This window comes from Leucoraja erinacea, chromosome 27 (genome assembly GCF_028641065.1).
Source record: "Leucoraja erinacea ecotype New England chromosome 27, Leri_hhj_1, whole genome shotgun sequence".
In the NCBI taxonomy this organism is placed as follows: Eukaryota; Metazoa; Chordata; class Chondrichthyes; order Rajiformes; family Rajidae; genus Leucoraja; species Leucoraja erinaceus.
In genome coordinates this window covers 6,194,830-6,222,646 of record NC_073403.1, presented here as the reverse complement: position 1 = coordinate 6,222,646, position 27,817 = coordinate 6,194,830, and the positions used below count along the sequence as shown (strand labels likewise).

Here is a 27,817-nt window from a genome sequence, read left to right as displayed (position 1 = left end):
CCACCCTCAGCCCACCCACCCGACCAGACCCCCACCCGCAGCCCCCCGACCCCCACCCACTCGACCAGATCCCCCCACCCCACCCACGTGGCGGTACCTTCCCAACAGGGAGTGCAGCGACTCTCTCGGGGAGAGACAGGGATGGGCAGGAAATACCGGTCACACACATACCCGGACATGCGTTTAAACCCCCCTCATCGTGTAATAAATACGTTTTACAATTGATGATTAACCAAATCTGGGGCAGAAGGAAAGGTGACCTGCAACACAGGCTTGGCAGTGTGTGAGGATTAGATCAGAGCGCTGTGACCCTCGGACCCAGGGAGGGAGGGAGGGAGACAGAGGGAGAGAGAGAGAGAGACAGACAGAGGAGGGAGGGATGTGGCGGCGGGTAACTGACACCAGCATCAGTGTCGCGGTTACTGTCAGCAGACGCGCCGCGCACTCGCTGCTCGGCGACAGGAGAGCCGGCCCGGCTGCCAGACCCGCCGGCATGTCCTCCACACCCGGCCCCTCGCTGGACGTGGCCGCCATGAGGACGAGCTACAAATGTGACCAGGACGTGAGTAGCCAAATGTAGCAACTCGGTGTAACAACCGCCATGTATCCATTCAGTGATACATCGCCATCGGCGCCGCTTAGTCCCCCCCTCCCCCCATATAAGAGGACTTAATGTACACAATCTCTAAAGAGACAGCAAAATAATTAGTTTAACTTCCAGTAAACGATCTTCTCCAACAGTAACACAAATCTAGATGAGAAATATGACATTTGGCAGAGAATGTGATGTTTATCTCAGGCCTAGTTATGGTGGGTACGGTTGAGTGTGAAGGACCATGTGTATATAGTCTACAGCATGGAAACTGCATCGGCCCATCACCAAACAGAAGGTCAGCTTCACGAGTAATAGGGATAAAATGAGGCCATTCGGCCCATCAACTCCACTCCACCATTCAATCATGGCTGATTCCCATAACCCTTCACACCCATTCTAATCAAGAATTTGTCTATCTCTGCCTTAAAAATATCCACAGCCCTCTGTGGCAATGAGTCCCAAAAATTAACCACCCTCTGGCTAAAGAAGTTCCTCCTCGCCTCCTTTCTAAAAGAGCGCCCTTTAATTCTGAGGCTGTGACCTCTGGTCCTAGACTCTCCCACCAGTGGAAACATCCTCTCCACATCCACTCTATCTATGCCTTTCAATATTCTGTAAGTTTCAATGAGGTCCCCCCCCTCAATCTTCTAAACTCCAGCGAGTACAGGCCCAGTGCAGCCAAACGCTCATCATATGCTAATCCACTCATTCCTGGGATCATTCTTGTAAACCCCCTCTAGAGCCAGCACATCCTTCCTCAGATATGGTGCCCAAATTTGCTCACAGTACTCCAAATGCAGTCTGTCCAGTGCCTTAGAGAGCAAGGGTTCCCAAACCTGGGTAGACAAAAGTGCTGGAGAAACTCAGCGGGGGCAGCAGCATCTATGGAGCGAAGGAAATAGGCAACGTTTCGTGCCGAAACCCTTCTTCAGACTGATGGACAGTGGGGGGGGGGGGGGGGCAGATGGGGAGAAGAAAGGAAAAAGGAAGAGGAGGAGCCCGACGGCTGAGGGGGAGCTGAGAATGGGAGGAGACAGCAAGGGCTACCGGAAATTGGAGAATTCAATGTTTATGCCGCTTGGGTGCAGACTGCCCAAGCGGAATATGAGGTGCTGCTCCTCCAATTTCCGGTGGTGCTCACACTTGCCATGGAGGAGGCCCAGGACGGATTCAGAATGGGAGGGGGAGTTGAAGTGCTGAGCCACAGGGAGGTCAGGTTGGTTAATGCGGACCGAGCGGAGGTGTTCGGCGAAACGATCGCCAAGCCTACGCTTGGGTAAACTTACCCCCAGTGGGTAAATTTTGCCAACCCAGGGGGTAAATGTGTTGATTCTGGATTTGTACATATGTTTTCTCATTGACTGACTGTGTTTGGTTCTGGTATACTGGTATTAAAGTTGCCAGGGGTAAACGGCACAAAAAAGGTTGGGAACCCCTGTTATAGAGCCTCAGCATTACACCTCTGTTCTTGTATACAAGCCCTCTTGATATAAATGCTAGCGTTACCTCTCTCTCTGACCAGGCTTTCGAAGAAAATCATCTGGTTTCATTGGACCCCATGAAGCAGTTTGGTGACTGGTTTGAAGATGCCACCAAGTGCCCGTCTATCCTAGAAGCCAATGCCATGTGCCTTGCAACCTGTACCAGGTAACTAACTTTACCACTTACTTTGCTGAACCCAAAGGACGTCTCTAAACCTTCATAAAACTCAATGCTTCGTTTTTTTTCAGCTGAGAGATACAGCGCGGAAACAGAAGGGAAACGGGCCCTTCGGCCCACCGAGTCCGTGCCGACCAGTGATCACCCCGTACACTAGCACGATCCCACACACTAGGGACAATTTACAATTTACAGAAGCCAATTAACCTACAAACCTGCACGTCTTTGGAGTGTGGGAGGAAACTGGCGATAACCCACGCGGTCACAGAGACAAACGTACAAACTCCGCACAGGCAGCACCCGTGGTCAGGATTGAACCGGGCTCACTGCCGCTGTGAGGCAGCAACTCTACCGCTGCGCCACCGTGCCCCCAGTCTGCTCGCCCCCCCCAACCCCAGGGCTCCATGTTACAGTTGTCACCGGTTTAATTCATCCAATTAATTAATTATTGCACTCCTTGCAATATGTTTTAGTTCATTTTTATTTTAGTTTATTGTCGCGTGCTGAGGTACTGTGAAAAGCTTTGTTGTGGTTGCGTGCTATCCAGTCAGTAGAAAGATTATACATGATTAACATAGAGCCATCCACAGTGTACAGATACAGGATAAAGGGAATAACTGGAAGTTATAAAGGGAAATAGTAGAAGCATCGGATGTAGATGTATTACAAGTTATAGGAGTAGAATTAGGCCATTCGGCCCATTGCATTTACTCTGCAATTCAATCATGGCTGATCTCTGCCTAATCCCATTTTCTTGCCTTCTCCCCAGAACCCTTGACACCCGTTCTAATCAAGAATGTGCCTTAAAAATATCCACTGATGGCCTCCACAGCCCTCTGTGGCAATGAGTTCCACAGATTAACTACCCTCTGACTAAAGAAGTTCCTCCTCACCTCCTTACTAAAAGAACACATTTTAATTCTGAGGCTATGACATCTGGCCCTGGACTCTCCCACCAGTGGAAACATCCTCCCCACATCCACTCTATCCAGGCCTTTCATTATTCTACAAGTTTCAATGAGGTTCCCCCTCAATCTTCTAAACTCCAGCGAGTACAGGCCCAGTGCCGTCAAACGCTCATCGTATGCTAACCCAACTCATTCCTGGAATCATTCTTGATTAGAGTTCCTGCTTCTGTTCCAGGGATGGAAGACCCTCTGCTCGAATGCTGCTTCTCAAAGGGTTTGGAGCCGATGGGTTCAGATTCTTCACCAACCACGAGAGCCGGAAGGGCCGTGAACTGGTGAGTGGATGATGGCTTGACCTAGTGACACCCACCATGGATCATAACCCACACAAACCCATCACACTGCACACCCGTTGTACAGGATCGCAAGACACAGCGTGGAAACGGGCTCCTCGGCCCACCGAGTCCACACCGACCATCGATCACCCGTTCACACTAGTTCCACGTTATTCCACTTTCTCATTCACTCCCTGTGCACTAGGGGGCAATTTACAGAGGGCCGATTAACCTACAAAACAGCACGGCTTAAATGAGGCAAGAGTGTTTCATTGTCATGTGTCCCAGATAGAACAATGAAATTCTTACTTGCTGAAGCACAACAGAATATGTAAACATGGTACACTGTAAACAATATGATAAACGAGACAAAAAACGTTCAGTGTGTGTATATACACATATTCACACACACACACACACACACACACACACACACAATGTAACAATAGTTGTGCAATAATAATAATTACTATTATAATAATAGTCTATTGTATTCAGAGCTTATTTGAGGTTGCCGTGTTTAATAGCCTGATGGCTGTGGGGAAGCAGCTGTTCCTGAACCTGGAAGATACAGTTTTCAGGCTCCTGTACCTTCTTCCTGATGGCAGTGGAGAGATGAGTGGTGTGGGTCTCTGATGATGCTGGCTACCTTTTTGAGGCGGCGACTCCATCTTTGGGATGTGGGAGGAAACTAGAGCGCCCAGCGGGAACCCACACGGCCACAGGGAGAACGTGCAAACTCCACGTAGACAGCACCCAAGGTCAGGATTGAACCCGGGTCTCTGGCGCTGGGAGGCAGCAGTTCTACCTGCTGCGCCGCTCTGTTCTATTATACACTGCATGGCCATCTGCCGGTCGCTGATCTTGTTCCTGTTTTCTTCCTCCTTCAGGAGACCAATCCATTTGCAGCAATTGTGTTTTATTGGGAGCCCTTGAATAGGCAAGTACGTTCTCATTTAAATTATGGACTCACTTACTAAATGCACGTTACTTTTTCCTCCCACGCTGAACAAACTGACGATATTTGTAAAACTAACATACGTAACAGTGTTCGTGGTGATGGGGCATGACCTCTCCAGTTTACAGCACAGCAACTCAACACCAAACAGACTATTTACTCTATTAGTTTTTAAATATTTATGGGAAAAAGATAGAAACATAGAAAATAGGTGCAGGAGTAGGCCATTCGGCCCTTTTAGCCTGCACCGCCATTCAATGTGATCATGGCTGATCATCCAACTCAGTATCCCATCCCTGCCTTCTCTCCATACCCCCTGATCCCTTTAGCCACAAAGGCCACATCTAACTCCCTCTTAAATATAGCCAATGAACTGGCCTCAACTACCTTCTGTGGCAGAGAATTCCACAGATTCAACACTCTCTGTGTGAAAAATGTTTTTCTCATCTCGGTCCTAAAAGACTTCCCTCTTATCCTTAAACTGTGACCCCTTGTTCTGGACTTCCCCAACATCGGGAATAATCTTCCTGCATCTAGCCTGTCCAACCACTTAAGGATTTTGTAAGTTTCTATAAGATCCCCCCTCAATCTTCTAAATTCTAGCGAGTACAAGCCGAGTCTATCCAGTCTTTCTTCATAGGAAAGTCCTGCCATCCCAGGAATCAGTCTGGTGAACTTCTCTGTATTCCCTCAATGGCAAGAATGTCTATGGCAAGATAGTACATTATAGTTGTAAATTGGAGCATTGCAAAATTGCGGTGCAGGTCCAGTGAAAAACTTTTGTTGCATGCAGCCTCCTTGTCGACCCGGCAGTCCATCAATATGCCTCTACCATTCACCTGGCCCCATGGCAATGAGTCCGTGATCTCCTCCCTCTCTGCCGATAGAATTTCCCCCAGTATTCCGGACCAGATGCTTTGGATGTAGTATTGGAAGCCATCCTAGAATCGTTGACCACTGTCTGAACTACTGCAGTCCTGAACTACTATCCAGCTCATTGGTGGCCCTCGGACTATCTTTGATCGGACATTAGACACAAAAAGCTGGAGTAACTCAGCGGGAAAGGCAGCATTTCTGGAGAGAAGGAATGGGTGACGTTTTGGGTCAAGACCCTTCTACAGAGTGACAAGAAACGTCACCCATTCCTTCTCTCCAGAGATGCGGCCTGTCCCGCAGAGTTACTCCAGCTTTTTTGTCTCTATCTTCGGTTTAAACCAGCATCTGCAGTTCCTTCCTGCACATTTGATCAGACTTGACTGGATTTACCTTGCACTAAACGTTATTCCCTTTATCTTGTATCACTACACTGTAACAATTGGCTCGATTGTAATCATGTATTTATTGTCTCTCCGCTGACTGGTTCAGCACGCAACAAAAAGCTTTTCACTGTACCTCGGTACACTTGACGTGACAATAAACTAAACTAAACTTTCTTGCCTCCAGGTACGCATCGAAGGGCGGGTGGCAAAGTTGCCGAGGAAGGATTCTGAGGAGTATTTCCATTCCAGGCCCAGGAGCAGCCAGATTGGGGCACTGGTCAGTCACCAGAGCTCGGTGATCCCAAACAGAGAGGTGGGTCGAAACAAGGGCTCAGGAACCAGTAAACATTGTATGACCAATCTCCATCACAACACCCGGACTGCAGTCGCCGTCACCGACTCGAGCCACTATGCATTTACATTAGACTTTAGATAGACAACGCAGAAACAGGCCCTTCAGCCCACCGGGTCCGCCCCATACATTAACACTATCCTACTCACACTAGGGGCAATTTACAATTTTACGGGAAGCCAATGAACCCACAAACCTGTATGTCTTTCTTGGTTTCTTGGTCCTCCAATCAATAAGGTAGAAGTTTGAACTTTAAGCATCGTGGTAACTTACAAAAGATGGCATCTTCCGCGCATACACCGAGTAACCGTTCGGAAAACGGTACGATCTCCTTGCAAAATGTACGGATCGTTTATTCCAAGCGTGCCATTCTCAAACACCCCAGCGCCACTAAGAAGGCTCAGGAAGTTTGGCATGTCCCCTATAACTCTCAGCAACTTCTACAGATGCGCCGTGGAAAGCATTTCATTCAGATGCACCACGGTTTGGGAACAGCTCCATCCAAGACCGCAAGAAATTGCAGAGAATTGTGGATGCAACCCAGACCAGCACACAAACCAATCTCCCTTCCATTGACTCCATTTATACCTCACTCTGCCTTGGCAAGGCCAGTAACATAATCAAGGACGAGTCGCACCCAGGCCACTCCCCCTTCTCCCCTCTCTCATCAGGCAAAAAGTATCGAAGTGTGAAAACACACACCTTCAGATTCAGGTACAGTTTCTTCCCAGCTGTTATCAGGCAACTGAACCATCCTACCCCAACCAGAGAGCAGTGCTGAACTACTATCTACTTCATTGAGTACAGTTTTGGTCTCCTGAATCTGAGGAAGGACATTATTGCCATAGAGGGAGTACAGAGAAGGTTCACCAGACTGATTCCTGGGATGTCAGGACTGTCTTATGAAGAAAGACTGGATAGACTTGGTTTACCTCTGAATTTAGGAGATTGAGAGGGGATCTTATAGAAACTTACAAAATTCTTAAGGGGTTGGACAGGCTAGATGCAGGAAGATTGTTCCCGATGTTGGGGAAGCCCAGGACAAGGGGTCACAGCTTAAGGATAAGGGGGAAATCCTTTAAAACCGAGATGAGAAGAACTTTTTTCACACAGAGAGTGGTGAATCTCTGGAACTCTCTGCCGCAGAGGGTAGTCGAGGCCAGTTCATTGGCTATATTTAAGAGGGAGTTAGATGTGGCCCTTGGTGGCTAAGGGGATCAGAGGGTATGGAGAGAAGGCAGATCCGGGATACTGAGTTGGATGATCAGCCATGATCATATTGAATGGCGGTGCAGGCTCGAAGGGCCGAATGGCCTACTCCTCCACCTAATTTCTATGTTTCTATGTTTCATTGATGACCCTCAGACTATCCTTGATCGGACTTTGCTGGCTTTACCTTGCACTAAATGTATTTTCCTTATCATGTATCTATACAATGTGAATGGCTCGATGGTAATCATGTATTGTCCTTCTGCTGACTGGTTAGCACGCAACAAAAGCTTTTCACTTGGTACACGTGACAATAAACTAAACTGAACTGTCAAAGGGAGGATGTAACCAAGCTCTACTGACCTCCCAGTCTTGTTGTTTCTGCTTCAGTTTCTGAGGAAGAAGAATGCAGAGATGGAGGAAGTCTACAAAGGTCAGGATGTGCCGATACCTGATTACTGGTGAGTGATGCTGATAGGTGACTGAGCAAGCCTTTCCTATCTGACGTGCAAGGAGATTGAGACAGCCGGGGCAAGTCAGACTAGAGAATAACCAACCTGGGAACGCCAACAAAACTCTTAAATCAAATCTGGAGCAAGAAAGCCAGGAACATGTGATGGTCAATCCATCATAGTAAATAGGTGGAGAAGTGGGCCATTCAGCCCTTCGAGCCAGCACCGCCATTCAATATCATCCTTGCTGAGCATCCAGAATCAGTAGCATGTTCCTGCTTTTTCTCCATATCCCTTGATTCCTTTAGGCCTGAGAGCTAAATTTAACTCTCTGTTGAAAACATCCAGTGAATTGGCCTCCACTGCCTTCTTTGAGAGTTGAGTGTTAAAATCTAGAGTCAGGAGACGCTCTCTTAATTCAAGAGAGAATCTGTCAAGAGGTAAGATAGACACAAAATGCTGGAGTAACTCGACAAATTAATAAATGTCATGTAATGAAGTGGATCATTTGCTGGATTCGGGGGGGTATTAGCTACAGGGAGAGGTTAGACAGGCTTGGATTGTTTTCTCTGAAACACGGGACGTTGTGGCAGACCTGATATAAGTATCGAAAATGATGAGAGGCGTAGACAAGGTAGACAGTCAGAACGTTTTCTCCAGGATGGAAAAATCAAATACGGGAGGTCATAGCTTTAATTTGAGAGGGGCAAAATTTAAAGGAGATGTGCAGTTTACACAGAGGGTGCCTGGAACGCGCTGCCAGGGGTGGTGGTGGGGACAGATACGATAGCCGTGTGTAAAAGGTTTTTGGACAGGCACATGGATACGCAGGGAATGGAGGGAAATGGATCACATGTAGGCAGAGGATGTGCAGGTTTGTAGGTGAATTGGCTTCTGTAAATTGTCCCTCGTGACATAGAACTAGTGGACGGGTGATGGATGGTCAGTGTAGACTCAGTGGGCCGAACGGCCTGTTTCCAAGCAGTATCACTAAGATCAGACTAACATTAAAACTAATACTAGCAGAGCCACTTCCTCGGGGGTGATGTGGGCGTGTTGGGGGAAGGGGAACAGTTGGGGTGGGGTGGGAACGGTGGGGGTGGGGTGGGAACGAGGTGGGTCGGGGTGGGGTGGTAACGGGGTGGGGTGGTAACGAGGTGGGTCGGGGTGAGGTGGGTCGGGGTGGGGTGGGCGAGGGGGGTGGGTCAGTAACGAGGTGGGGTGGTAACGAGGTGGGGTGGGTTGTGGGGTGGGGTGGTAACGGAGTGGGGGGGTCGGGGTGGGGTGGTAACGAGGTGGGGTGGGGTGGTAACGGTGGGGGTGGTAATGAGGTGGGGTAACGAGGTGGGGGATGGGCCAGGGACAGCGCAAGTGAATGTGCAGAGGGTTTGTTGGCCAGGTGCCCTGGTTCTCTGTGGTGACTGGATGTGACTCTGTGCTTTGAAGGGGTGGCTACGTGCTGGAGCCGGAGACCATGGAGTTCTGGCAGGGTCAGACCAACCGACTGCATGACAGGATCGTGTTCCAACGCCAGGGCCAGACTCAGGTCCCAGACTCCACCCTGGTCCACCGGGCCCAGGGCACCTGGGTGTATAAACGCCTGTCTCCGTGACGGAACTCCACCTGCAAACCCCCCCCCCCCCCCCCCCCCCCCTGCCCCCCCCACCCTCCCTCCCCCCGCGCCCCCAAGCCAAGCTCGTCACTGCCACGACCTCGCCAGATTCTTCAAGACTCTTCGACATTTCACACTGTTGGAACTGTGATGGGAACAGCCCTTCAAGGTGCCCTCGACTGCTCCGTACAGCGGCTCGTCTCATTCCGCCCATGGTCACCCATCTCCCATGCGTTTGGTTTTAGGGTTATAGAGTCCTACAGGCTCTCTGGAGAATAGGAGCAGGTGACGTTTCGGGTCGAGAACCTTCATCAGTTCTCCAGAGATGTTAACTGGCATCTGCAGCTTCTTCGTACACACTCCCAATCTACACTAGCCTAGGAGTGGGACAATGATTCACGGGACGATGGGAATGGAGGTGATTGCTGCCACAGGCCTTTGTGCTGCCAAATCCCAGTGACATTTGCAGACAGACTCAGTGGGCAGTTCTGTACATTCTGGTCTAACAGGAGCTCATGCATAGTGATAGTCTTGGTGAGCTGCATGCAAAAACAAAATGTCACTGAACTTTGGTACATGCATAATAAAAAAACCCATTGAGGTCTTGAACAGATACCAAGTCCCTAAGCCACTCAGCGCCCAAGTTGTAAGGTTGGATGTACGGTAGTCTAGGGACCATGCCCTGGGGAGTCCCATCGCTGGGGAAGGAGTCCCTCTGCTCACCCTGTGACTGCGTCACCATCCAGATCTATTCCAACTAATCGCATTACCGTAGCCTTCTCTATTCAATTCAATAAGGTTGATTAATGTCCCATGTTGTAAACATGTGCAATTGGTCGAGAGAGTCAAGGGAGTTTCATTCTCATATGTAGCGAAAGGGTGAAACTCTTGGAAAACTCGAAAAGCTGGAGTAACTCAGCGGGACAGACAGCATCTCTAGAGAGAAGGAACGGGTAACGTTTCAGGCCGAGACCCTTCCTCAGACTCTTCAAAACTCTTACTCCCTCTTGCCAGTGGACGCTGTCTGATCATTGCCCTCTCCGCTTGATCTGGCTTTTCATGGTTGAGTTCTCCATTCACGTACAGTATCTGTACACTGTGGACAGCTCGATTGTAATAATGTATAGTCCCTCTGCTGACTGGTTAGCACGCAACAAAAGCTTTTCACTTCACCTCAGTACAGGTGACATTAAACCATCCACAAACTAAACTAAATTGCAATGACCATTCCGACTAGTGCACCAATTATGATGCTGCTTTTATAATCCTGATGAGCAGACAGATTAATCTCATTGGAATGCAAAGTGACATTCCCCATGGCAAAGTCTGGTAATAAACAGCTCACGAGTTGTCATTGAATGCCAACAGCTTCCCTGTGATCTCAGGGAGGGAAACCTACTGTGTACTCTGGTAGCACCATCCCATCTTGATTCCAGTTCCACAACAACAACAATGACCCACATTCTTCTATCCTGGTCTATCTCTGGTCCTTATTCCAGCCATCTGCTTATTCACCCCCTTCCCGCTCACTTGCATTCTCCTATCACCTACCACGCACGCTTTGTCCTGCCCCTCTCCCCTCTTCTAGCTTTCTGTTCCAATAGACAATAGGTGCAGGAGTAGGCCATTCGGCCCTTCGAGCCAGCACCGCCATTCAACGTGAGCATGGCTGATCATACCCAATCAGCACCCCGTTCCTGTTCCCCCCCTGTAATCAGTCTGAAGAAGGGTCTCAACCCGAAATATCATCTATCCATGTTCTCCAGAGATGCTGCCTGACGTGGTGAGTTACATACAAACATAGACCTTCAAGAAGGAACTGCAGATGCTGGAAAATCGAAGGTAGACAAAAGTGCTGGATTTTCGGAGGGAGGAGGAGAACTTCTTCAAAGTAGGCATACCTTGAGGACATATCGCAGTGGAGTAGACAAAATGTTCAAGAAGGAACTGCCCCCCACCCTACATCAGTCTGAAGAAGGGTTTTGGCCCGAAACGTTGCCTTTTTCCTTCGCTCCATAGATGCTGCCTCACCCGCTGAGTTTCTCCAACACTTTTGTCTACCATAGAAACATAGACAATGGAGCAGGCCATTCGGCCCTTCGAGCCAGCACAGCCATTCAATCTGATCATGGCTAATCATCCAAAATCAGTAGCCTATCCTGCTTTCTCCCCATATCCTTTGATTCCATTAGTCCTAAGAGCTAAATCTAACTCTCTCTCTGGAGGTTTCTCCAGCATTTTGTGTACTTTTGTCTTCTAACTCTATATTGAAGGGGTCCAAGGAGATGGGGAAATATATCATGAACTTTATTTTGGACTCAAGGTTCAGACATGGGACAACATTACATAAAAATACATTGCATATAAAAATACCTTAAAATACATATGAAATCTTAGTATAAAACTTATAAAAGCATCATAAATTATATATAAAAAACACAATGCATGATTTAAAATCCAGGATAAAAAATAAAGATCAGTGTTCTACAACGAGACACCGATACCAGTGTCTCCACAGCTGAGATTCGTAGCGTGTTGTACTAAACCTTATGTTTGACAAGGCCACAATAGTTACATTTTCAGAGTCATTTATCCCGCATATGATTTCTTAGGATAGCTTCTAAAGTACTGACTCCTGCAGTCACAAACATGTTACCAGCACTACACCATCTAGGTTTCCTTAGCAATGTTCTCATGGCATCATTACAGGTCACCTTTAGTCTCCGCAATATCGTCTTTCCATAGTTCGACCACAGGGCGCAGTATAGAGTGGTGTGCAATATGCTCTAAACAGCGACATCTTCACCACATCTGTACACGCACAAAAATGACCCCACACCCCCTCCAAAAACACAACAAGCCATGAAACACATAAACACACCGTAGAGAAACGTGAGGAAAGGTCATTAACCTGAGAGGTGAACGGTTTCCCACTGTCCAGAGGCTGCCTGACCAGCTGAGTATTCCCACCATTATGGGTTCCCAAACATCCACTGTACACTGCTCTCATTCTGCTGGTTGAGGTTTAAATGTCAATGTTCGTAATGAATGGGTAAGGTTGTCATTTTCTGCTTGCATTTGCAATCTTTCAGAAACGTAGTCTTTTACGTCTAGTCAAAGGTGTTGTGCAGTTACTGTGATACCTGTGATTATTGTGGTAAATAAACTGTGGTCTCATTCACAGCGAGTCGTGTTTTCTTACACTATGGGAACAGCAGACCCTCCTTATTGTAAATCTCCCCCCCCCTCCCCCCCCCCCTCCATCCTCACCCGTACATGTGTAGGAAATGATCCACAAACAACCTACCGCGCGGAGAGCACTAATTGTGACTGAGAACATCACTAATACCATGAAGCCCTCAACAATTCCCAAATACCCCAAACCCCAAAATCTGAGGGATTCCCTTCTCCTGAAACCTCTCGTTGAAGTGGATGTGGAGAGGATGTTTCCACCAGTGGGAGAGGCTAGGACCAGAGGACACAGCTTCAGAATAAAAGGGTGTACCTTTAAAAAGGGGATGAGGAGGAATTTCTTTAGTCAGAGGGTGGCGAATCTATGGAGGCCAAGTCATTTGATATTTTTAAGGCGAGGATAGATGGATTCTTGATTAAGATGTCAGGGGTTATGGGGCGAAGGCAGGAGAATGGGGTTGGGAGGGAATGATAAATCCCCGAGGTGGGACTTGGCCCTTGGACTTCAGACCCCAGCGGGAGATAACGGCAGACTACTTGTGTAGGAAGGAACTGCAGATGCTGCTTTAAACAGAAGATAGACACAAAATGCTGGAGTAACTCAGCGGGTCAGGCAACATCTCTGGAGAAAAGGAATATGTGACTTTTTGGGTCGAGACCCTTCTTCAGACTGAGTGGGGAGAGGGAAACGAGAGATATAGAAGGTACATCGGACAAATGAATGAAATATATGCAAAAAGCAGCGACAATCAAGGAAAGGTGGAGCCCACAATACTCCATTGTTGGCTGTGGGCTGGGTGATAATGAGTTATACAGACTAAAACTCAACAGGACAACAGTGAAACTAGTACAACAACTAGGGTGGGGGAGGGGTGGAGAGGGAGGGGACGCAAGGGTTACTTGAAGTTAGAGAAATCAATATTCTAATAGAGAAATCATACCACTGGGGTGTAAGCTGCCCAAGCAAAACATGAGGTGCTGTTTTTGTCATTTGCATTGGGCCTCGCTCTAACAGTGGAGGAGGCCCAGGACTGAAAGGTCAGTGTGGGAATGGGAGGGGGAGATAAAGTGTTTGGCAACTGGGAGATCAGGTTGGCTGAGGCAGACTGAGCGGAGGTGTCCAATCAGAGGTGTAGTCTACGTGATACGCAGGTATACGCCGTATACCCACTAAGAAAGCTCCAGCATTTCCGCATGCCCACTTAGAAATGCGCAACGACACGCATCAACTTCGATAGTGACAGAAGTTCTGCTTATTTTATGAATGAAAGTATGACAGCTCTGTCACAGAACTGTCATACTTTCATTCATAAATTCAACCTGTGCGCTGTGTCTCTGTCAGAGTCGCACTTTTCCTTGTCGGAAGTCGGAAAGTCCCGGGTTCCGAGTACAATGGAACGCAGCGTTATAATAGCCATACAGAGGCTTCCGTCCATGGCCCGTGCCCGCCCGTGACCTAGACCTGACGTCACGTCACCTAGACGACAGCGATATCAACTCGGTCGGCGCCGAGGTGATCTCCAGCGGCTCAACAGTAAATATGAAGCGGAAGCAACAAACTACCCTTAGCCATTTAAAAAAACAAACAAGCCTGCTGCTGCCTCGGACGACACTCCAGCAGTCACTAGGACGTTAGATGAAGAAGAGGGAAGTACAGCGGAGCCTGATGCCAGCAGTGTATCGGGTAAGTGAAGGCCTCTTTAGATGGACCTACTCCTGAATTTGTTTTCTTGGAGCTGGAAAGCCAGAGGGCAGAGTCTATAGAGGAAGCTCTATTAAACTGTTTGGACACCGCAGGCTTTAGTGAAGAGTGGCTTCAAAACAACTGGATCTCATTTGTTTCTGATGGAGCCAGTGTTATGTTAGGCAAAAACTCTGGTGTGGCAACCAGGCTGACTGCAAGGTACCCTAACCTCTTCACATGACACTGTCTGGACCACCGTCTAGAACTGGCTGTAAATGATGCTGTGGATGAGGTTCAGGCAGTCAACCACTTCAAAGTTTTCATGGACAAACTCCACAATCTCTACAGTCAGCCCAATAAAAATTCACGGGAACTTATGGAAGCAGCACAAGAAGTGGGCTCACAAGTCCTGAAGATTGGCAGACTTTTAAACACCCGATGGGTTGCCAGCAGTTTCCGTTCTGTAAAGGCTGTGTGGAGGTCATACGAAGCACTTAACAGACACTTTGAGAATGCCACAGGAGACAAGAAGCAAGAAACGGCAAAGAGAGGCAAACCTACAGAGGCCTGGCACGTCGTATGCAAAGCAAGGAATTTCTTTGTGACCTTGGACTCGTGCATGAGGCACTATCTGAACTTTCAAACCTTTTTTTACAATGAAGGGATTGTGATGTTTGTTTTATTTTGCATGGGTCATGCGCCCTCCGCTGGTCGGATGTACTGTTTTTCTTCCCTGTTAAACACTGAACAGATGTTATTTGCATTGGACTTACTGTGATTGAAAACGTGTATTTTGTGATGCTGTGTGATTGCTGTATTAAGTACGAGTGTGAGACGTCTTAGAACAGTTGCTGATATGTTTTATTTATTTTAATTTATTATTTAAGTATTTTTGTATGGGAAACATAATTCTAAAGAACATGTTTTTATGTTGTATTTTTGCATTTATTGTTTCTTATATAGGGTATTTTATTTTATTGAGTTGTAATTGTTTCTGACAAATGACTAACTCCGGTTTTTCTTCTCAAAACTCTAAACAGAGCATGCAGCAGCAGCAGCAGCATGCAGCAGTCCTGTGCAAAAGACTCAAGTATGTGGATAAATGTGAGGTTATCCATTTTGGTGGCAAAAACGGGAAAGCAGACTATTATCTAAATGGTGGCCGATTGGGAAAGGGGGAGATGCAGCGAGACCTGGGTGTCATGGTACACCAGTCATTGAAGGTAGGCATGCAGGTACAGCAGGCAGTAAAGAAAGCGAATGGCATGTTGGCTTTCATAGCAAAAGGATTTGAGTATAGGAGCAGGGAGGTTCTACTGCAGTTGTACAGGGTCTTGGTGAGACCACACCTGGAGTATTGCGTACAGTTTTGGTCTCCAAATCTGAGGAAGGACATTATTGCCATAGAGGGAGTGCAGAGACGGTTCACCAGACTGATTCCTGGGATGTCAGGACTGCCTTATGAAGAAAGACTGAATAAACTTGGTTTATACTCTCTAGAATTTAGGAGATTGAGAGGGGATCTTATAGAAACTTACAAAATTCTTAAGGGGTTGGACAGGTTAGATGCAGGAAGATTGTTCCCGATGTTGGGGAAGTCCAGGACAAGGGGTCACAGCTTAAGGATAAGGGGGAAATCCTTTAAAACCGAGATGAGAAGAACTTTTTTCACACAGAGAGTGGTGAATCTGTGGAACTCTCTGCCACAGAGGGTAGTTGAGGCCAGTTCATTGGCTATATTTAAGAGGGAGTTAGATGTGGCCGGCTCTGATCGGCAGTCGGAGACACACGGCGACATCTGTATTGCTTCGAAACCTGGTAAAGAATCCACAAGACCGAAACCAAATAGACACCAGGTGCCTCAGTTTCCCCAATCAGAGACGGCATGAAAGGGACAGTGAGAGCTGCATCTTGTAGAACGGGTCTATCTCGATTTTTTGGTTGTGTCCACAGTTTACTGCAAAGATCCGCTATAAGATATTTGGTTTACTGTAAAGGGATTCTGAGCAGCAACATCTCAACTCATCTCGGACTCCGCAACCAACAGCAGTCTCACGTGTAGGAAAGAACTGCAGATGCTGGTTTAAATCGAACGTGGCCACAAAATGCTGGAGCAACTCAGCGGGACAGGCAGCATCTCTGGAGAGAAGGGATGGGTGACATAGAAACATAGAAAATAGGTGCAGGAGTAGGCCATTCGGCCCTTCGAGCCTGCACCGCCATTCAATATAATCATGGCTGATCATCCAACTCAGTATCCTGTACCTGCCTTCTCTCCATACCCCCTGATCCCCTTAGCCACAAGGGCCACATCTAACTCCCTCTTAAATATAGCCAATGAACTGGCCTCAACTACATTCTGTGGCAGAGAATTCCAGAGATTCACCACTCTCTGTGTAAAAAATGTTTTTCTCATCTCAGTCCTACAAGATTTCTCCTTTATCCTTAAACTGTGACCCCTTGTCCTGGACTTCCCCAACATCGGGAACAATCTTCCTACATCTAGCCGCTCCAACCCCTTAAGAATTTTGTACGTTTCTATAAAATTCCCCCCCTCAATCTTCTAAATTCTAGCGAGTTCTAGCGAGTCGAGACCCTTCTTCAGACTCGGCTGAGTTACTGCAGCATTTTGTGTCTACCAAGCAGCAGTCTCACCAGGACTCTGTGCTGAAGACCAGCATTCATCCCTCATCAGAGGCCCAGCCAACATCATCAGAGGCCCACACCACCCTCTCATTTCACCACTGCCATCGGGAAGATACAGGAGCCTGAAAACTGTAACATCCAGGCTCAGGAACAGCTTCTTCCCTACAACTATCAGGCTATTAAACACTGCAACCTCCAAATAAGCTCTAAACTACATAGACTTGGGGCATTATTTTTGATTTTGCACTAATATTTTCTATTCATTTGTCTGTTTTTTTTATATACTTTTTAATTTTTTACTTTGAACTTTTGTTGATGTTTTCATGCATTACAGAATAATATGTTTACATACCTGTTGTGGTGCGACAAGTAAGAATGTTGTTGTTCTATCCGGGACAAATAACAATAAAACACTCTTGACTCTCGAATAGACGATGTTTTGTGTCGAGACTCTTTTTCATACTGAAGATGGGTCTCAGCCTGAAACATCACCAACCCGTGTCCTCCAGAGATGTTGCCTGGCCCACTGAGTTGTATCGTTTGTTATAAACCAGCATCTGCAGTTCCTTGTGCACTTTAATTACCTTGTTGTTGCAATGACAAGCGGCACGGTGAGGCAGCGGGTAGAGTTGCTGCCTTTTACAGCGCCGGAGACCCGGGTTCCATCCCGACTACGGGTGCTGTCTGTACGGAGTTTGTACGTTCTCCCCGTGACCTACATGGGTTTTCTCCGAGATCTTCGGTTTTCTCCCACACTCCAAGACAAGTTTAAGTTCACATTTATGGTCACATGCACCACTTGGTCCAGTGAAATTAGTTACCATACAGCCATACGAATAAAAAGAACACAATACACAATTAAATTTAACATAAACATCCATCAAAGTGGAATCAACATTTCTCAATGTGATGGAAGGCAATAAAGTCCTCTTTGTTAACCCGTGGTTGGGGCCTAGAACCCTCTGCAGTCGCCGCTACAGATGGCCCGATGTAGAGGTTGGGAGGGTAATAATAATAATAATAATAATAATAATAATATATTTTATTGCCATTGCACAAAGTGCAACGGGATTTGGGTATGCAGCTTCCATCCGATGTCATACTTAAATAACTTTTACAAAACTTTTCAAGTCAAGAATAGAACCTAAAACGGAACGGATTATATTTGGAATAATAGTAGAAGATATCAATTTAAATAAAGACCAAAACATTTTTTTTTTAAATTATGGGTTAATAATTGGAAAGAAATTGATACTTAAATTTTGGAAAAGTACAACCACACCAACTGTTAAAATGTGGATTAGGAATATGATGGACATAGCACGCCTTGAAGAAATGAGACTCCGACTAATAGATAAATATGACCAATTCTTAAGGAGTTGGTCTCCTCTCATCGACTTTTTGGAATCATGTGATGCAGCGGTACAGTAAGGATTGCTGATTTCAGTTCATGCCGCGGATAGATCTACATCTCCAAATACAGATTTGAAAATTTCTCTTTTAAGGGACCTTCTCAACTATTTCTACTTCCCACTTTTTCTTTCTTTTTCGTTTTTCTACTCTCTACCATCTATTTTTCCTCTTTTTCTCCTTTCTATTGTTTTCTTTTTCTTGTCTTGCTTACCTCCTTCTCAAAACATAAAACTAGAGGTTGTACATAGAATGGATTACGGTATGACATAGTTGGCACCTAAAATTAGGTTCCACAGTACTGTTTTGTACTGTATTAACTTCTAATAAAATAAACAAAAAAAAAACTTAAATGACTAATAAAATTTAGATTTAGATACCCCGAGAAACATAGTTTGTAAAAATAATATTCCAACAGTAAAACAGTTCAAACAGACTAAAGTGCAGATGTGTCTGTGCGACGTGACCATCCGAGGGAGACAGTCCATGGGGGGGTGGGGGGCACTCAGCAGGGCTGGTTCAGAGCCGCTATAGCTCTGTGAATTGGCTTGGTGTATGTGTAGATTGTCCCTAGTGTGTGTAGGATAGTGTTAATGTGCAGGGATCGCTGGTCGGCGTGGCCTCGGTGGGCCGAAGCTTGATCACTAAACTACAAACTAAACTTGGACCCTGTCTGCCCGTTGCATGAGTAGCTTGTATCAATTTACTCACTTACCCGACAATCTAGAGTTACACTCAGGTATATTAGGAAGCTCACATAACCAGGGTTAATTTTTTATAACACTGTAGTGCTGGAGAAACATTATCCTCCCATGTGATTTACCAAAAACAAAGTTAAAGATCTTTTTTGGAGATGAGACAGCACAGCGATACTAGGAAGCTGTGTAGGAAGAAACTGCAGGTGCTGATTTCAAGCAAAGATACTGTAGACACAAAATGCTGGAGTAACTCAGCGGGACAGGAAGCATCTCTGGAGAGAAGGAATAGCTTTTCCCACTGAGAGTAGGGAAGATTCAAACAAGGGGACATGACATGAGAATTAAGGGACTGAAGTTTAGGGGTAACATGAGGGGGAACTTCTTTACTCAGAGAGTGGTAGCTGTGTGGAATGAGTTTCCAGTGAAGGTGGTGGAGGCAGGTTCGTTTTTATCATTTAAAAATAAATTGGATAGTTATATGGATGGGAAGGGAATGGAGGGTTATGGTCTGAGCGCAGGTATATGGGACTAGGGGAGATTATGTGTTCGGCACGGACTAGAAGGGTCGAGATGGCCTGTTTCCGTGCTGTAATTGTTATATGGTTATATGGTAACGTTTTGGGTGGAAACCTTCTTGAGGTTGAGAAAAACTTTTTTCACACAGAGAGTGGTGGATCTCTGGAACTCTCTGCCACAGAGGGTAGTTGAGGCCAGTTCATTGGCTATATTTAAGAAGGAGTTAGATGTGGCCCTTGTGGCTAAGGGGATCAGGGGGTATGGAGAGAAGGCAGGTACGGGATACTGAGTTGGATGATCAGCCATGATCATATTGAATGGCGGTGCAGGTTCGAAGGGCCGAATGGCCTACTCCTGCACCTAATTTCTATGTTTCTATGTTTCTATGTTTCTTCAGTCTGAAGAAGGGTCTCAACCCAAAACATCACCCATTCCTTCTCTCCAGAGATGCCGTCTGTCCCACTGAGTTACTCCAGCTTTTAGTGTCTATCTTTGCTTGAAACCAGCACCTGCAGTTCCTTCCTACACGATTTTCAAAGACAGGCGGAGCACAACCTTTACTAGATACCAGGAAGCTGCCATGGACCAGGTTACCTGGAGGACGTAGTAAACAGATTAGACAACAACTGCACCCTTCCTTCCATTCACACACTGTCAGCTACATCAGTGGTTGACGTCAACTTTTCTTTCGATGCAAAGCTGGAAAGGTCAGGTATGAACCGGACGAAACTCTTCACACTTACATTCCTGGCTGGTGAGAGGGAATTCCATTGGCCCTGGGGTCTGCAGCTTGTCTGTTCTCAGGCTGAGCAGTGCAATTGAAACATCAATTGCACTCAGTCCGTCAAGGTCTATATATTGGCAAATCACCAAATATGGGACTGAGACTCATGACTGGTGCAGAACTATTGCAGGGAGAGATAGATCAGCCTTGATTGAATGGCGGAGTAGACTTGATGGGCCGAATGGCCTAAATCTGCTCCTAACACTTATGACCTTATGAACTAAAGCACCTCAAGGAAGAGCATCGCATGGACAAAGCTTTGCTGTACATTTGTTTTTGTGGCTTATTGACTTTTCTAACCTCAGATACTAGAGAGGTGTAGTGGGTAGAGCTGCTGCTCACAGTGCCAGAGAACCAGGTTCAATCCTGACCTTATGTGCTGTCTGTGTAGAGTTGGCATGATCTCCTTGTGACCACACGGGTTTTCTCCGGGTGCTCTGGTTTCCCTCCACATCCCAAAGCACCTCACTTTCCATTTGGACCTGATGCGAACATTTAATATTGGACTGAACAGAACTGGCCTGGTCTGTTGTGGTCAATCCCTCTGCATTAAAATACAGTTGTTCCCTCGCTCTGAACACTGCCCGATCTGCTGGTCATTTCCTACTACTCTGACCTACATGTCAAACGTTCCTTTGCACATTCTTTCTCTAAATCCCTCTCAAAAACCTACTAAGCCGATGGTTTTCCCAAGAGCTCATCACTGTTATCAATCATCAAGAAAGCTCATCAGCGCCTCTACTTCCTGAGAAGATTACGGAGAGTCGGTTTGTCAAGGAGGACTCTCTCTAACTTCTATAGGTGCACAGTAGAGAGCATGCTGACCGGTTGCATCATGGCTTGGTTCGGCAACTTGAGCGCCCTGGAGAGGAAGAGACTACAAAAGTAGTAAACGCCCAGTCCATCATCGGCTCTGACCTTCCTTCCATCGAGGGGATTTATCGAAGTCGCTGCCTCAAAAAGGCTGGCAGTATCATCAACGACCCACACCATCCTGGTCACACACTCATCTCCCTGCCTTCAGGTAGAAGGTACAGGAGCCTGAAGACTGCAACGACCAGGTTCAGGAATAGCTACTTCCCCACAGCCATCAGGCTATTAAACCTGGCTCGGACAAAACTCTGAACATTAATAACCCGTTATCTGTTATTTGCACTTTATTAGTTTATTTATTCATGTGTTTTGTAGTCTAATGTCTAATATGTTCTTTGCTGAAGCAAAGCAAGAATTTCATTGTCCTATCAAGGACACATGACAATAAACTCACTTGAACTTGAACTGTTGTAATGTTTGCATCACCTGATCAGAGATAATTCCTTTGTCCAACTTTTCCTACCCAAATCTACCCAAGGTGGCACAGAGGTAGCGTTACTGTCTCACAGCGCCCGAGACCCGGGTTCAACCCCGACTACAGCTGGTTGCCCGTACAGAGTTTGAACGTTCTCCCCGTGGCCACGTGGGTTTTCTCCGAGTGCTCAGGTTTCCTCCCACACTCCGAAGACGTACAAGTTTGTTGGTTAGTTGGCTTGGTATAAATGTGGGATTCCCAGGAAGTGGTACAAGGATTGCATTAAGGACCACCTCCACCATTGTGGTCTTGGACCCTGGCGACTGGAAGCCTGCGGCAGCAACAGAACGCGATGGCATGCAGCCAGCAGAAGCTTCGAGGAGCGCCGCATAGAGTGACAGGGTGGCGTCCAGAACCCGCCAGCGATGACCTTCATCTGCCCCCACTGCCCTCAAGTGTGCGGTTCACCAATTGGATATGTGAGCCATGTCAGAACTCACCAGAATTGAGACTGCACAACCCCCCCCCATCATCGTTAACAACGGGCCACCATAATAAGTGTAACATTGTCCCCAGTGTGTGTGTGTGTGTGTAGGATAGTGTTAATGTGTGGCGGTCCCTGGTCTCAGTGGGCCAAAGCCATTTCTGCGTTATCTCTTCACTAAATGAAACTCCCCACAAACTTTAACTCCCTTTCCCTGTTCTGATAAGGAGCCCACCAACACAGCCTAATGTGGGATGTTTCTCTTTTCTCAGATTCCAGCAGCTTTTCTTTATGCGTTTGCTTTTTTGAGAGTTGCACATGGCACAGCTGCCTCTCAGTGCCAGAGACCCAGGTTCATAGAAACATAGAAAATAGGTGCAGGAGTAGGCTATTTGGCCCTTCGAGCCTGCACCGCCATTCAATACGATCATGGCTGATCATCCAACTCAGTATCCCATACCTGCCTTCTCTCCATACCCCCTGATCCCCTTAGCCACAAGGGCCACATCTAACTCCCTCTTAAATATAGCCAATGAACTGGCCTCAACTACCTTCTGTGGCAGAGAATTCCAGAGATTCACCACTCTGTGTGAAAAATGTTTTTCACATCTCAGTCCTAAAGGATTTCCCCCTCATCCTTAAACTGTGACCCCTTGTCCTAGACTTCCCCAACATCGGGAACAATCTTCCTGCATCTAGCCTGTCCAACCATTTAAGAATTTTGTAAGTTTCTATAAGATCCCCCCTCAATCTTCCAAATTCTAGCGAGTACAAGCCGAGTCCATCCAGTCTTTCTTCGTATGAAAGTCCTGACATCCCAGGAATCAGTCTGGGATGTCAGGACTTCGATCCTGACCTCGGGTGCTGTCAGAGTGGAGTTTGCACGTTCTCCCTGCGACCTGTGTGGGTTTTCTCCAAAACCGCAGACGGGTCGGTTTGCAGATTAATTGGTTTCTCTAAATTGCTCCTAGTGCACAGACAGTGGGTAAACATAGGACTGGTGTGAGTGGGCGATCGATGGTTGGCATGGACTCGGTGGGCCGAAGGGCCTGTTTCCATGCTGCAGATATGGACTAAAGAGCCAGCTTGTGTTTTAGATTTAGAAACTTGAAACTTGCATTTAGGGTACACAAAATTGCTGGAGAAACTCAGCATGTGCAGCAGCATCTATGGAGCGAAGGAAATAGGCGACGTTTCGGGCCGAAACCCTTCTTCAGACTGACGGGGGGTGGGGGGGGTAGAAGGAAGGAAAAGGGGAGCCCGAGGGCGGGCGGATGGGAGGGTGGGAGGAGACAGCTAGAGGGTTAAGGAAGGGGAGGAGACAGCAAGGGCTAGCAAAATTGGGAGAATTCAATGTTAATACCATCCGGACGCAAGGTCCCCAGGCGGAATACGAGGTGCTGTTCCTCCTTGCATTTAGGACTTAATAATAATAATAATAACTTTATTTATAAAGCGCTTTTAGACAACATCAGTTACCACAAAGTGCTGTACATGGGAAATCAACAAAAAGTTATTACAAACTACTAAAACCATTAAGACGACAGGACTATAAAAACAGTAAAACATTAAAAGACATTAAAAGCACTAAAACAGGAACAATGTCTCAGCCAGTGTCGAAAGCCAGTGAATAAAAGTGAGTTTTTAGGGAGGATTTAAAGATGGACAGTGAAGGGGCCTGTCTGATCTGCAGCGGCAAGGTGTTCCAGAGTGCCGGGGCAGCAACAGAAAAGGCTCTATCCCCTCTGAGCTTCCGCTTAGACCTTGGTACCTCAAGGAGCAGCTGATCCGCTGACCTGAGGCACCGGGTAGGAGCATATAGGTGGAGCAGCTCAGAGAGGTAAGGCGGGGCGAGGCCATTCAATGATTTAAAAACAAATAAAAGACTTGATTTACTTCATAAAATAAATGCCTCAGAATTAGAAAGAGAAACTTTGTGAACAATGGGTGGATATACCTGGTTACCATGGGGACAGAGCCCTGACATAAATCAGGGTGCGGGCCTGATCTTCCATTCTTCCTCATTGTACATTTGGACTTTTCTCCGGAACTGTTGACACTGCAAGGCTGTAAAAATATATATTCTTCACTCTGGTATTTCCCTCGTTGCACTACCTGATGTACTTTGAGCGTGTCTTGATGGTCCTCAAGCATGGTACATTGTGACCGGGCTAGCAGGCAAACAATAGGTTTTCATCGCGCCTCGGTACACACAACAATAACAAATGTTGCCTAGTGGAACTTGCTGACGGGACTTGGGTGTGGCTGCAGGATGCTGTTAGTCATGGGCAGAAAATGAGATGAACTAAGCCTACATATAATACAGGTAAATATACACTACATGGATATTTCGCCAGAGGGTGGCAACTCTGGAATTTATTGTCACAGACAGCAGTCGAGGCCAAGTCAATGGGTATTTTTAAACCAGAGATTGACAGGTTATGATTAGTGTGCAAGATGAAACTGCAAATGCTGGTTTAAATCGAAGATAGACACAAAATGCTGGAATAACTCAATGTGACAGGCAGCATCTCTGGAGAGAAGGAATGGGTGACTTTTCGGGTCGAGACCCTTCTTCATTCAGACTGATGGTCAAATAGTCAAATCCCTCGAGTCTGCTCTGCTATTGTTATTTCCTTGCAGAATACAGAGCAGCCATTCAGCCCATCGATTCTATGCTAACTCACACCAATTCCATCTGTTTCCTTCATTGACTTCTTTCCCAAATGCTCATCTAACTCACCGCCCCCTTCATTTTTCTAACCACCAACTGAACTAGGATTACTTTAACAATAGGCATATAATTAACCTACTAGAATATGATGGGAATGTGGAAGGAATCCAGATCACCCGGGGAACACCCATACAGTCAAAGAGAGAACTTGCAAACTCCACATGATCAACACCTAGGATCAGGATCGAACCTGAGACACTGGAGCGAGAGACAGCAGGGCTCGCAGCTGTACTACTGTGCTGCCCAATACAGGGACATCTAATCATCTATCTTAATATTCCTGATCTCTTTCCGTATCCTTAATACCCTATGTACCCAGAATACTGGATGCAAGGAACTGCAGATCCTGGCCCATGAAGAAAAAGACACAAAGTGCTGGAGTAACTCCACAGGTCAGGCAGCATCTTTGGAGAACATGGGTAGGTGATAGAAACGTAGAAAATAGGGTGCAGGAGTAGGACATTCGGCCCTTCGAGCCTGCACCGCCATTCAATATGATCATGGCTGATCATCCAACTCAGTATCCTGTACCTGCCTTCTCTCCATACCCCCTGATCCCTTTAGCCACAAGGGCCACATCTAACTCCCTCTTAAATATAGCCAATGAACTGGCCTCAACTACCTTCTGTGGCAGAGAGTTCCAGAGATTCACCACTCTCTGTGTGAAAAATGTTTTTTCTCATCTCGGTCCTAAAGGATTTCCCCCTTATCCTCAAACTGTGACCCCTTGTCCTGGACTTCCCCAACATCGGGAACAATCTTCCTGCATCTAGCCTGTCCAACCCCTTAAGAATTTCAGGTCGGGACACTTCATCAGACTCAGATGCTGCCTGACCCACTGAGTTACTCCAGCGCTTTGTATCTGGAGATCCCTCTCCTTAAACAGATCATGTCCCCATGAGTCAGCACTATCAGTGAAGAAATGACTCGTCACTCTCAGAATGTTTCCCCGTATCCTGAGATCACCCAGTCATATTTTTATCATTATAGAACTGCAGTCAATATGCCAGGGATGTTCTCACAAAGGTCCTTCCATCTGTGAAGGACATAAATCACTGGAGTAATTCAGCAGGTCATAGAAATATAGAAAATAGGTGCAGGAGTACGCCATTCGGCCCTTCGAGTCTGCACTGCCATTCAATATGATCATGGCTGATCATCCAACTCAGTATCCTGCCTTCTCTCCATACCCCCTGATCCCTTTAGCCACAAGGGCCACATCCAACTCCCTCTTAAATAGAGCCAATGAACTGGCCTCAACTACCTTCTGTGGCAGAGAGTTCCAGAGATTCACCACTCTCTGTGTGAAGGTCATGCAGCAACTCTGGAGAACATAGATGGGTGATGTCTTGGGTTGAGACCCTTCTTCAGACCTCCATGTTCTCCAGAGATGCTGCCTGACCTGCCGAGTTACTCCAGCACTTTGTGTCCTTTTGTGTATTAATCAGCATCTGCAGTTTCTTGATTCTACTCCTCATAATTGTGCTAAGACATCCATGTTCCTGTATTCTCCATTGCTGCAATGAAGCCATCATAGCGTTTAGTTTTGTAACCGTTTGGTACACCTGCAGAAGGGTCTGAAGAAGGGTCTCGAGCCAAAACGTCTCCAGAGATGCTGCCTGTCGAGTTACTCCAGTATTTTGTGTCTATCTTCGGTACATCTCTGCACATCTGTGTGCAGTGACTGGTGGACATGTCTGACCAAGTCCCACAGTACATCCACATTTTCCAGCTTACACACTGTCTAAATCAGTGGTTCCCAACCTTCTTTAGCTCATGGCCCCCTTGGGATCTTTTAATTTTTCTGTGCCCCACCTGACATTATTAGCGGGAAAAAAGTACTTCAATATTATAACACCTTCTATAAAAATATCAGTGTCTATTAAATGCACATCTATTCTCTTTTATTCTATTCCACAAACATCAAACATATTTCAACTACATAGATTTAAATGTATTAGAACCGAAATTTAGGAGGCAACAGGGTGGTCTTCATTGAACCTGTGGCCCCCTAAATCCCAATTTTTTTCTGTGGCCCCCTGAAATTTGCCATGGCCCCAGGTTGGGAATCACTGGTCTAAATAATCCTCTGCCTTTAATGTTGTAAGCAGAGTAAATAAACCAGACTAAGCAGCAGATAAAACGTGGTAAATATTCAGCTGCACACTCAAAGTCTAAGTCACCTTCAAATGTCTTTGCATCATTGATCAGAATTCCACTCAGTTACAAGCTGATTGGTAACGTCACATCAGGTTCCCTCGTTCAGATCTTTGTTTTGTTTAGTTTTAGAGATAGTTTGGAAAGAGACCCTTCGGTCCATCGAGTCCGCGCTGACCATCGATCATCCCATGCACTAGTCCCACCCTACACACTAGGGACAATCTACAGAAGCCAATTAACCTGCAATCTGACGAAGGGTCTCGACCCAAAACGTCACCCATTCCTTCTCTCCAGAGATGATGTCTGTCCCACTGAGTTACCCCAGCTTTTTTGTGTCTAAAAAGCGGACACACGCTCTGGTCGGGACCCTTCTTCAGATTCCACGTGTACCAGAAATTATTCTGTTGACACATACATTTTACCGAACAAAGCAGACACAAAAAGCTGGAGTAACCCAGCGGGTCAAGCAGGATCTCTGGAGAGAAGGGAGAGGTGACGTGTCTGGTGAAGACCCTTCTCAGACTTCCTACACAGCAAAGAATGTTATCGGTGCTGAAAAGGAACGGTGAATACACAAGGGAATACACATCGTAACACGATATCAAGATGACGCCTTGCTGTTTTTAAAGTCACTGTACTAACTTACCCAGGAACCTTTTTAAAAATTAATATTACAAGCTCTCACAGTAGTTTCAGTTACAAGCGGTGGCCTCGCTTCCTTACCCACCCAGACCAGTTCACTGGGATTCTTGTCACCAGGTCCACCTGTTTATGATTATGTGTTTAAACCAAAGATAAACACAAAAAGCTGGAGTAACTTGTTATGGTTACAATGAACAACTGTGCACCTTCATTCAAACTATCGCAGTCAAAAGAAGAACT

At 46.5% G+C, this 27,817-nt stretch overlaps 1 protein-coding gene across 2 annotated transcripts; it reads left to right on the top strand.

The window, feature by feature from the left end:
• The first annotated feature begins 230 nt into the window (after positions 1-230).
• On the top strand, positions 231-12,517 carry pnpo (pyridoxamine 5'-phosphate oxidase). Of its 2 annotated transcripts, none has more exons than XM_055656925.1 (7): positions 231-562; positions 2,118-2,242; positions 3,398-3,497; positions 4,388-4,441; positions 5,899-6,027; positions 7,666-7,736; positions 11,106-12,517. In XM_055656925.1, coding segments are annotated over exons 1-7 (663 nt in total). In that variant the 5' UTR covers positions 231-379; the 3' UTR covers positions 11,107-12,517. The 2 variants fall into 2 exon arrangements, with proteins under 2 accessions (XP_055512900.1, XP_055512899.1); XM_055656924.1 differs by lacking the exon at positions 11,106-12,517 and adding an exon at positions 9,174-9,383.
• The last annotated feature ends 15,300 nt before the right edge of the window (positions 12,518-27,817 follow it).

What these genes read in the sequence shown, in the direction of transcription:
- pnpo (XM_055656924.1), top strand. Translation starts at nt 380, where the DNA reads ATGTGGCGGCGGGTAACTGACACCAGCATCAGTGTCGCGGTTACTGTC. An exon ending in GCTACAAATGTGACCAGGAC is followed by an intron (nt 563 to 2,117) that starts GTGAGTAGCCAA and finishes CTCTCTGACCAG; the next exon opens with GCTTTCGAAGAAAATCATCT. An exon ending in CGGTGATCCCAAACAGAGAG is followed by an intron (nt 6,028 to 7,665) that starts GTGGGTCGAAAC and finishes TTTCTGCTTCAG; the next exon opens with TTTCTGAGGAAGAAGAATGC.